Below are 12,555 nucleotides of genomic sequence, written 5' to 3'. Positions count from 1 at the left end.
TTTAATCCATTCTTTTAAATTTTTTATTTCTTTAGGTTTTTGCCAGAGGGTGTGTGAGCTCAGGATCGAGAGGGAAAGTGAGAAATCACCCCTCAGGGAAATGGGCCTGCCACAATCACTTCTCTGCTATTCTCCTCTTGGGATTTTGGGCACGCACGTGCACCTGGCATGATTTTCAAGCCGCTTGGTCCAGGACTCAAACTGAATTCAACCATGTGGGAGCTGAGCACCTTAACCGCCACGCCAACTGGCCCTCTCAATCCATTCCTTACACTATCAGCTGTTACCTATTCTGACACTTTCCTGCTTAAAGCCTTCCACTGACTTCCAGGACAAGTCCAAAACCTCAGCACAACTAGCCCTCTGTGATAGCTGTGTCATCTCTCCCCGCAGTTCCTTCTAACATCCCAAACCCTCCAATTGACCGTCCTCTCGTTCTCTTGATCAATTTCCACCCTTTCAGGCTTCTAGGACTTTGTAGGTGCTATAACCTGCTTCCAGGGCTCTGTTCATCTCTTAACTAATTCCTGTCATGAAAGCTGTCTCAAAAGGGGACACTGCCTCTGATTCAGTAAGACTGAATCCAGTACCCTTCCCTGGCAGGTACTTCCACAATACTCTGGGCTTTCACTTTGGACACTTACAATTTCAACTATTTTTCCTTCGAATCTACCGTGCACAATTTAAGGGCGGGGCTGTTTCTTTTATCTCCTAGTACAGTGCGTGCCACTTATTATGTGTTTGAAAATTCTCTTGGATGTTTTGCTTTTGTTTTTAGAGAGATTTTTGCTATAGGGCATGTGCACTAGCAGAGAGACAGAGAGAGACAGAAAACGGAAGTCATCCTCTCCAAGGGAAGATGGCCACGCCGCAATCCCTTCTCCTCCATTTCCTCTTTGGGCATGCATGCATGCACGCTTGGTGTGAGTTTTAAGCAGCTGGGATCTGGGACTTAAACCAGTCGACTATGTGGGAGCCCAGTGATGTAACAATTATGCCATCTGCTGGTCTCTTGGATTTTTTTTAAAGGTTTTTGCTATAGGGTGTGCCAGAGAGACAGAGAGAGACAGAGAGATAGAAAGCGAGAAATCACCCCCCTCCCCAAGGGGGATGGCCACACCACAATCCATTCTCCTCCTGGGATCTTGCACACGCACACGCCCCCGGCGTGAGTTTAAGCCACTGGGTCCAGGACTCGAACCGTGGTCAGCTACATGGGAGTTCAGCAGCATAGCCATTACACTAATTTGAATGGTTTTTGAAAATGGGACTTACTGTTGACAATGGAAATTGCATTTCCTGTTTTTTAGTTTGTTATAGGGCACATGTGCTTGCCAGAGAGAAATCACTCCCTGGGTGGTGGCCATGCCACAATCCCTTCTTCTCCATTCTCCTCTTGGGATTTTGGGCACGCACACACAGGTGCCTGGCATAATTTTCAAACTGCTGGCTCTGGAGCTCGAACTGCAGTTAGTCATGTGGGAGTCTAGTGCCTTAACCACATCACCTGCTCCCCAACCTCCCCCCCGCCAGTGTTTTTATGTATGTATGTATTTATTTATAAGGTGTTTGCCATAGGGTCTGTGTGCTCACAGGAGAGACAGAGAGGGAGAGTGAGAAATCACCCCTTCGGGGGAGAAGGCTACACCACAATCCCTTCTCTATTCTCCTTCTGGGATTGGGCATGTATGCACATGTGCCCAGTGTGAGTTTCAAGCCCCCAGGAGATCTGGAACTCTAACCACAGGCAGCCATGTGAGTCCAGTGCCTTAACCACCATGGCACCTGGCCAGCCCAGGAGACTGCATGTTATTTGCAGTTTCTCTCATGCCCCAGTCCAACCCCTCCCCTCCTTAGTGTATCCTGCAGACCTGCCTGTCCGAACTCTACACCGCTTCTATCTAGGTCCTTCCTTTCTCTGAAACGCTGGTCTCCCTCGTGTCTGTGATGGGGGACAAATATCTAGATCAGGCTTTCAGACTTGTACTGAGGATCTACTTGGCCTGTTTTATTTTCAGTCCATGTTCTCCCTTATCTCTGGTCCTTCAAACATTCTGCCCTTAGTTTTTCTACTGAAATGCCACTCATCCTTTCAAGACCCTGCTCAACAATCATTACCCCTGAAGTCTTCCTCGGCTCTTCAAGCACATCTTGAATAGTTTACCGCTTACTCGGGACTTAGGCGTCTTGTTTGGATGTAACCATTTCCTGGGTAGGTCTTATCTCCTCTGTAGGACGGCTTAAGTTCCTGGAGGGTGGGAAACACGCTTTTTGGTAACTCTCAGTATAACCACAATTTAGTTCTGAATGAGTAATAATAAATCATACCAATTAAATGAAAGCTGCCAAAATACATAACTTGGCCTTTAGTCTGAAAAACTCTACAGAATAAAGAGGACGATTACGCTCTAGCTTAAGTCAGTCCCTTGCAGAGAAGTGACTTAGAGGACGGATCTGATAGGTGTAAATGAGAACAATTTCCACATAGTAAGTCGTTATTAAGAAGTTCGGCAGAGGGTCAGCTGGTGGTGATGAAGGCAGCTGGATCCCACAGAGCCAAGTGTGAGGTTTAAGTCCTGAACCTGGTGGCTTGAAAAACACACCCAGCATGTGTGCATGCCCAAAATCCCCACAGGAGGGAGAATGGAGGATAAGGGATTGCGGCACGACACCCCCATGCGGAATGATTACCCCCCCCACACACACACACACTCTCTCTCTCTCCCCGGCAAGCGTATGTGCCCTCTGACAAATTACATTTTTTTTCTGCATGTCATTATTACACATTTTGCCCAGGTCCTCTAAGAACATGTGATTATAATACCGAATATTACATAGTAGGTTCTGCGTAGAACTGCGATGGTATCCTGTAATACACCAGACTGCAAGGTTAGGCATGTGAGGCGAAAGGAAAAGGGCACCCCAAACCTACTGTCCTTTAAGTAAGTTTTATTTAAGGTGAGGTACTGTGGACATGTTTTCCCCTGAGCAAAAATCCCCTGGCATCTCGGTGAAAGTGGCCCAGCGCGCCTTCAGACACAGTTGTCTCATAAACTGACATAGGATCTGGCCCCAGCACATTAATCTGAAGACAAAAACAATGTGTTATTCTCACAAACCTGTGTTCCATTTTGAAAAAGACCCCCCAAAAGGCCTGCTAATTACATGCAGTAAGATTGTCCAATGATGTGAAGCCGGGACACAGTATTTATCCTATAGAAACAGTTGTTTTGGTACCTGGTAGTTTTCCAGCACCCTGAAATTGCTTCATATATGTCCCTGGCTACTCTAACTACTCCTACTTTATTTTTGAGTTTCTTTTGCCATAGGAGGCCTTGTAAATCGTAGTTCAAAGCAAAATGCAAGATGTGTTAGAATCTCAACACGACCAGTTCTGTGGCTTTGCGGAACGTCTTTCATTTCTCTCTCTCTGCTTCTTCATTTATGGGGGGGGTGTATTAATGCATATTTTGTAGAGCTGTTTGAGAAATAACTAACACAGTGCCTGGCATATAGTAGGTAGTCAGAGTGGCAACTATTTATTCTAACTTTAGAAGATGTTTTTCAAGTATCATAGTCGTGAATGTCCTATTAGATCGAACATATACTATTCTAGTGTAACGTGTCTAACATATCATACTAGCAGTTTCTGGTTTTCTGGTGACCTCATAAAATCAGAAAATACAATCGCCATTGTCATTAATATGATCTTTAATAAATGGAATAATGCACCATTTTACAGCAAGCCTTTTTTAAACCTAAAGCACTATCTTAAAATCTCCTTCTCCAATGTCTCTGTATCAATACAATATTTTTATTTAGGTTTATATATATCAAAGCATTTACTTACACTTATTCATAGAAAACTCTTTAGTGGCTTAATGTCAGCTTTCATAGTGGCATCCATAGATAATACAAAAGAAAAGTGATTTGCTTTATTTCATACTCACACTGATCCATCAAACACAACTTACACAGCATAGCAAGGTCTCAGACGGCTTATACAAAAGCAAAAGAACTAAAAGTAATTATTCATAAATTCATATATGATATTCTATCTGTAATGTAAGAGCAAAACACACCAACAAAAGATACCCGTTAACGAGAAAGAGGGTTCTGAGGAAATGCCAATATTTTTCAGCATTCTTTTTCCAGAAAAGCATCCTCAGAAATGAATACTCTGTAGCTTATGTTTCTCCTGTCAATTCAGAAAAAGCATGGCAGCGTACACATCTCCATGTTTCAGCTACGACAACACCCTAAGAGTTAGTGTATTTTACAGTTATTCATGTATTTTCACTTGAAAAAGCATCAACAGAAAACGAAGAATGATTCCAGCTTACACAACCACGTATACAATATAATCTCTATGGAAACAAAATGACAAGGAATACAAAAATTGCTTAAATAAATAAATGTGACCAGAACAAAAACAAAAAAAAAAAAAAAAAAAAAAAATCCACAGAAGTCAAGCAATTCAATGTCAAACTGGGACCTAGCTTTGAATTGGGTCTTTTAGTAATTTAATTTTATCGTTTAGCTTCCTTAAAAATATGTTTCCTTTACATACCTAAGAGGATTGGTAATAAGAGAGCCCGAGACAAGAGACTGATTACAAGGAACTTCACTGCTAGGATTTAGGATCTAAGCACACACCATAACAACTTAGAGCGTGGACTTGTCTGACTTCAAGAAACATTGTTTGGCTCTGACGGTGTGACAAACAGGTTACCATAGGTTAATTTCTCAAAACAATTATTACTAAAGTTATAAGCCCACGTTTTAATTCACTTTTTAGAAGAAAGTTTTATCATGTAAAAATACCACTCAAGAAAATGCTCTCAGAGGAACTACTTTACTAAGGTATCTTATTAAAAAAATAAAACAAAATGAAACAATTTGTCCTATTGCGTAGTCATTTAACCAAAGGACAGAAATGGTTTTAAGTGCGTACTCCAACTCCAAGACCTAAGTTTGCTAAAACATGTAGCCAATTGGTTGAGTCTTTCCCTCTCTGTTCAGTAATTAAAGAATTGGGTAAGTTTTTATGATGGATAAAACCTGGCTATGTCTATCTGAATTAAGTCAATAAGATGAAACATTAAATGAACTGTGCAACAAACACTTTAAATATTCAACTGGATCTAACTGCTTATTTGCTACCAATTGAACTTTTTTTATTGTACAAACGGATGAAAGGGGCCCTGAGTTTTTAAGTAATATTATGTCTATAGAGTGAGTGTACAACATGAACATGAAATTTAGGAGTAAAATAACATTAAAGAAAGTATGTGTTGCCTTTTAAAACTGAAAACAAAAAAATCAAGTTTTAGCTTCAAATACAGTAATTTGACTAAAAATTACTGTAATTTGACTAAAAATTACTGTATTGTTAAAATTACTGAATTTATTTTACAGTAATTTGGTTAAAAATTACTGGATACATCCATAAACTGGACATCCTAAATGATGTGATTTGGTTCTAAAGGTCACTTCTATTTTACCCAGATTTAATCTGGGTTTTAAATTAAGTTTGAAAAATTAATGTGTTATGGTCACAATGTTCAATAGTATCATTACAAACATCACAGGAATAGCAGAAGTGAAATGTGAAGGTACAATAGATTTATTTTGGGCATAATTTTAATACACAGCGTACATCCTTAAGTACCTCCTTTCAAATGTATGTGCCATGAGATAAATTTCTAAGCTTTTTGTTATATGCACACTCAACTTTACTCAGTCTCTTACAAGTTAAATGAATGTTGTTACAGTCCAGTCTATGCTGCAAAACAAAGTTCGGTATTTCAAAAGTGGTCTACAAAAATGCTCATAGATAATATCTGATTAATGTACAGTTTGCTTTGAAAGCTAATCTTGAATTTAGTGTTTGATATAATATCTGATACAGAGAAATACGTAAACCATTGTTGTGGCTCAACTGTTAACACCAAGCTTGCTGCGATATGGATTAAAAATTTTTAATGGCAAAATGATAAAACAATCCTGTATCCATGGCTTTCTTTGTTATAACTAATGAGAATATAAAATCATAAAACCTCGCAATAGAAAATGTTAGATAATACAAAAATTAAGTGCCGATTTGTCCGTAGTCCCTTTGTGGTAACATCTTAACTCTCAAGTCTACCAAACTATTTATCTAGCTGGAGTAATGAATTTCAAAATGATGTAAAATTGAACGTGTTCTTAAATATAAGTGAAGTCATTAAAATAGGACTGAGGAGAAAGAAACTAAAGTAATGTATGAAGACCTGAAATTTAGATGTTAATTGAGAAGCCTGAAGCATACTGAAGAATAACAGGTTGGGGTGGGTAACCAAATGCTCCCACCCCCCATGGAATGAAAGAAAGCGATTTAAAATGAAACAGGGAGACAGAATAGATATGAACACTGTGCTGACAAGATTGTGTGCCAGACAACTGAGGGATAGGAAAAGTCAAACACAGAAGAAAGCAATGGGTGGAGCACTAGAGTGCCATGTGATTTCCCCATTTTTGTCTGTTATGCTGGAATTTGTAGAAAAGCCTTCTCTTCACAGTAACTTCTGTGTAATTAGCTCAAACAGTGCTTTGCTAGGTTTGCTTAAGACGTATGTTTAGGAAGGGATCATGTTAGGTAGTTTTGGGGTAGTTTACACAGTCCGTAATCTAAAAGTTAAAATGCAACTTTATCTGCTGAAAAGGAAATGCCAGTAAACAGTATGGATATTTAGATTCATCCCAGGACCAGCAGTTAGCGTAATGGCTATGTCGCTGGACTCCCACGTAGTCGACCGCGGTTCGAGTCCTGGACCTGGTGGCTTAAACTCACGCCGGGCACGTGTGCGTGCGTGCCCAAGATCCTGAGAGGAGAATGGAGGAGAAGGGATTATGGCATGGCCATCCCCCCCGGGGGGTGATTTCTCGGTTTCTGTCTCTCTGTCTGTCTGGCGAGTACACACACCCTATAGCAAAAACCTCTCAAAAAAAAAATAAAAAAAACATCCTAACTTTAAGGAGACAGCTGGGAAGGTAATATATAAAGCAATCTGTGAATAGTTATGTAGTAAGCTACATATAGTTGGTAGTGCAACAAAAATTTATGCAAGGTTGTAAAAGAATATAATGATCTCAAGTTCTAGAGTTAATGACTTTCAAGAAAATATTCATGTCCATAAACACGAAAAGGCAAATACAAAGTTTGATGAAATATTTTTACATTTTAAGTGACTTTTAAGAGGTATTTTAGAGACTAGAAAGTTCAGTATGATAGTTATAGCTTATCAGGTATTTCATTAGAAGCCAAATTTGGGAGAAATACATATTTTTAAAATTATTATTATTACTGTTATTAAATTTGCTATAGGGCACATGTGCTCACCAGAAAGAGGAAAAGTGAGGAATTTCCACAAGGCACCAGGTCCAGGACTCGGACTGTGGTTGGCCATGTAGAAGTCCAGTGCCATAACTACCACCTGTTGGCCCCAGGAGAAGTATTTTTAAAAACACCTGCTGGTTTTTAAACACAAACTTGAATGTTCCTTCCTCTATTTATTTTTACATTCAGAACCAATGCACATGTTCTGGAAAAAGTAGATACATAAACTGCTTTATAAAAAGGATGCTCCCTTTGTGTTCTTCCTACACCCTACTGATAATTCTCTAGATTAATATAATTTCTTTTTTTAAAATTTATTAATTTTATATACTATTATTATTATTTAATTTTCCATAGGGCATGTGCAGTCACCAAAGCAAGACAAAGAGAGAGAAAAAGTGACAGAGTAAGCCACCAGGTCCAGGACTCAAACCGTGGGTGGCCATGTAGGAGTCCAGTACTCTAACCATTATACCACCTGCTGGTCCCTAGATTAGTATAATTTCTAAGGTCACTTAAAGCAGAAATTTTGAAGATGGAGTCAAAGGACCAATGAGATTAAAACTGTAGTTAAATTAATTCCTTGAAATCTAATATGAAATCAATTTTAGAAAAATTCTTTGTTACCAACATAAGAATGTTAGAAGTGAGGTGAAATCACTTTAAGATTCATAATGGCAGACATAGGATTCCATTTTGTCTTGCATTAGTTATTGTTTCTCAAGCAACAATCAGCAGAGACATGTCCACACATTTGTTTGCCTAACTATTAAAATTATTAAAGTGTCTGGTTTGGCCCACATACAAACCACTGAATTTCTGGCAAAATATCAGCACATTACACATCCTGCCATACAGCACGTAGGCAGTATGGTGTGGGTGAAAGGGATGTGGAAAGAGGCCGACCCAGGCTCAAATCCGTTTTGTCTGTCATTAGACGTGGACCTTGCACAAATTACTTAACCTCTTGTAGGTCCAGTTTCCCATCTGTAAGTGGAAATATTAACCGTAATGCTCACACTGTTGCTGTGAGGATTAAAAGAGACAGTGCATGTCTATCAGCATTCACTATGTGCCTTCCTAACTTTTCACACTGACGACAGTAGGTTTTTTCCCCCAATAATGCATTTAGAAAAAGGTTTTAGAACTTATAACAAAATCGTTTTTGTCTAAAAGCAATTCAAGCTCTTATAATGACTTGACTCTGCAATACAATTAGTATTTTGTTAAGGGAACGTATACCAGACTTTGATGACTTATTATGATGCTTTTAATATTAAATCCAATGAAACAAATCTTAATATTTTTTAAGTGAATAGTTTTTTTTTCCCCAAAAAAAGGCCTCAATTCTTTTCGACATGCAAAATTTTGTGATAGCAATTAAATATCAGTTTTAAGAAACATTTATTATCAGGTGACTAAAGTTAGTGATTTAAGTCATTTACAGTGATTTTGCTTGGTTGTTATTACAAACAGATGCTAAAAAGTCTGATGTATAATTTAATTTAACATTTATTAGAATGATCTACACTTACTTTCTTTTACAACAATGCACTAAAATTGGGGAAAAATTATTCTTTTAAATATGTTTATGTGAAATGGAAAACTATACAGAATTCTTTTAATCTGACATACTAATTTCTAAAAGCATCTTATTTTTAAACATTAAAAAATGTTGGAAAACTTATAATTAATTAACTGGTCCAACTACAAAGTATAAGAAGACATACGATAACTCTTCTTCTGGTAGGAAAAGATCAGTTAGACCTCAAATGGTTATTTATCCTTAATGCTTTAACTGGAGAAGAAATATAATTTATTTTGATTCGAAGTTGTCCTGCAAATGTTTGAAAGAATATCTCGAAATGCATCTGAAAGACATTTAAAGGCAAGAAAACTAAGTGAAAATTAACTGGGAAAAATAAAAATTGTTACAAAGATAAAAGAATAACTATATGAAAAAGTTATATACCAGAAGACTGAAAAATATAGTTTGAACCAAGAGAGGGACCAATAAAACATAAAAGGTGGAAATTCTGGGCACTGGTAAGCTAATCTTAATTCTAAGGATTCAGAACTGTATTCAGTAACTCAACCGAATAAATGGTAAATCTCGCAAACTAACTCATAAGATAACAAGAGATGACGTAAACAAGAGAAGGCTTAGGTACAAGTTGTGTCACAAATATTCTGGACAATAAATAGGGAAATGTAGGCTCTCTTTAGTAAATTGATGAAAATAGAGACATATGAATGAGAAAATATTGTTCAGGAGATAAAAAACAAAATCAGGGATCTGAGGATTTTTCTCTTAAATTTTTATCTCCCAGAAAAATCTGAAACTTAATTACTTAACATCTATTAAGTACCCTTACCATCAAAAAAAAAAAAAAGTGAGATCTTTGCAAATTGATAGAAAATAACTTATATTTAGAAAAGAAGTCTCTTATTTGACAGAAAGTGCTTTATTTAAAAACAAAAACACATAGAGGTTATTTTCAAGATTATTAGCAATAGAAGAAGCAAAGATTTAAGAAACAATTATGATTTCAAGGATGTGTTATCACTAAAAGTATACTCTAATATAAATAACACATGCTGCTCACATATCAAAGATCATGTGACAAACTGGCAAAAGGAGAAATTATAAAAATAAGATTAGCAAAAAAACACACAGTTTTGAAAAGATAGAGGTCAAGTCTCAGTCTGCTCAAAAAAGGTAGGTCTGGCAGCGACCCTTCTATCCGCAGGGATTTGACATGCCAGATGAACGTTTTTTCCACACAGTGTTTTAGGTCATGGGAAAAGGAATCATTTTCAATTGCTTGGGAACAGAATAAAAAATACTACAGGTTCAAAACTATTTTGAAGTGGTAATAAACAGGAAATGTAATTTTATTCAAGCCCAAGCTGAGAATTCAGAGAACAGAGGTTGTAACACTACATGGTCTTAATCATCTACCTATTTAAAAATTCCACATAAGTGTAGCTCTGTAAGTTTTCTGATAAAAATGTATTTCTTAAATAAATGAATACGGGCTATGAACAATACATAGAAAAATAAAATAGAATGAAAATGCCAAATATTTTATTTTCTGTATTTTGTTCTATGCTCTCCTATGAACTTCCAAAACCAGAACCAAATATGTTTATTAAAATGCCTGGAAGGAAATGCTTAGATTTTGGAAGGTTAGAAGAAATGGCATTTCAAATTAGGTTTTGGGAGTTCCTCTTTAGAGCCCTTAGAGATACGGTTTCTGCATCTCCATGATAAGGAGACAGAAAGCAAGAAATCAGGTAGCTGCTTTCTTCTGTGCAAAATTCATTGTCATAGATCTGACCTACAAAAAGTATCAGAGATGGGGAAGAAAAATGTTCGTATTATGGAAGAATGTGTGCCCTGTTAGGAAGAGAGCTTACAAAAAAGCTTATTTGTGGCCTATATACTATTGCACATTTAAACAAACACAAGAGAAAAGAATGTCCAACAGGTAACATATCCAGAAACATATCAACATATAAACTAGCTTGTGCCCAGAATAAAACATGGATACCAGACACCACTGCAGTTAAACCTGTCTTCATCTGCTTCTGTTTTAATGACCTTTAGAAACTGGTCCAAACTGATTATCAGCAATACATTGTTTTTGCTTTTTTTCTTAAAAAAATATTTTGAGACCACTTTTGATACACACACATATAATTCTGTGGTCATAACAGACAAATATAAGTTTAGCGAGACTAAACAAAAGTGCAAAACTTAAAAAAAAATTAAAAAATATGGAAGCATAAGCTAAATTTTTCTGCATAGCTGAAATCTATTTAAAGCAAGTCCTTGTTGCAGGGGTGGGAGGAGGTGCTGACAGGAAGATAAAGCAGTTTTTAAATTTTTTTTAAATGTCTTCTGCATGTTTAAATGATGCAAAAAAATAATTTCACTCCGTAGGCTTGAAAACATTTCACAGGCAGTTCATTCCTATATCTTTAGACACCATGGTTGTGGCAGTGCCTCCTTCTGCAAGGTAAACAGCAGTGCTGGACTTAGAGTGAACTGCCCTATCACTGCCATTGTTGTTGACTTCACAGTCCAGTGGCTCAGTGGAGATGACCCAGGTGGAGGGGCGCCACCGCTTAAGAGAATAGGGAGTTTTCACACGTTTCTTAATCTTTTCACCTGATCCTGATTTGCCATCTTGTGTTGACTCACCTACCAAAAATAAAAGCACAGAAAATGAATTTATATATATATATAACTTATATATATATATATATATACACAGAAACTAAAAAGAATAAAAGGCTAAGGCTTTAATTCAAGAGCAGGTCAAACCAATGTGAGCAGAAGGTACTAACAACATTTCTTATCATTTGTAATACTAGGCAATATTTTTCTAGGCAAAGCTTAATCAACTTAATTTTGAGACTCTTAAAGTCAATTTTTTAAAGGAGAGATTTTTGCTATAGGGTGCATGGGACTGCCAGAGAGACAGAGACAGAGAGACAGAAAGTGAGAAATTACCCCCCAGGGGAATGCCACACTGCAATCCCTTCTCCTCTCGGGATTTGGGTATGCATGCACACAGGCCCAGCGTGAGTTTTAAGTGGCTGGGTCCAGGATTTGAACTGTAGTCAACTACTACATGGGAGTCCAGCAATGCAACCATTATGTCATCTGATGGCCCTGTCAAATGTTTTTTTTTCTTCTTTTAATGACTTTTCTCTCTCTCTCTTTTTTTTAAATTTAGCTTTATTTATTTATTTATTTATTTATTTATTTTTAATTTGACTAGAGAGGAAAAGAATGAGGAGAGAGAGAAAGTGAGAAAGCAAGCCACCAGGTCTGGGACTCGAACCGTGGTCGACCATGTGGGAGTCCAGCGCCCTTAACCACCAGGCCACTGGCCGGCCCCGAATGTTTTTTTTTTTAATTTTTTTTATAACAAACTGAATTATTCTACAGAGCAAGAAAGAAAATAAAAAATGCAAAAACTAAAAACAAGAAAAAAATTAAAAAGCTAAAACAAAAATCAAAATTCTCAGCTAAGTCTCTCCTAACTCGGTAGGATTATTCCACTGCTAAATGCTCAAAGTGAATCAGTTTTCTTTTGTGGAGAGGTTCCTGCTATAGGGCGCGTACGCTCGACAGCAAGACCGAGCCAGAGAGACAGAAACTGACA

General features: G+C 37.3%; 1 protein-coding gene across 1 annotated transcript in view; it reads right to left on the bottom strand.

Moving 5' to 3' along the window:
- Positions 1 to 9,891: 9,891 nt before the first annotated feature.
- The window catches only part of BMPR2 (bone morphogenetic protein receptor type 2), a 197,093-nt gene continuing 194,429 nt past the window's right edge, over positions 9,892 to 12,555 (bottom strand). The window contains exon 13 of the mRNA XM_006153051.3: positions 9,892 to 11,585. Coding sequence (XP_006153113.1) covers positions 11,338 to 11,585 — 248 coding nt within the window. The 3' untranslated portion in view covers positions 9,892 to 11,337. The remainder of the gene's footprint in view (positions 11,586 to 12,555) is intronic.

This window comes from Tupaia chinensis, unplaced genomic scaffold, assembly GCF_000334495.1.
Source record: "Tupaia chinensis unplaced genomic scaffold, TupChi_1.0 Scaffold000361_2, whole genome shotgun sequence".
Lineage (NCBI taxonomy): Eukaryota > Metazoa > Chordata > Mammalia > Scandentia > Tupaiidae > Tupaia > Tupaia belangeri.
The sequence above is the reverse complement of the archived record's forward strand: the minus strand, read 5'-3'. Positions and strand labels throughout refer to the sequence as shown.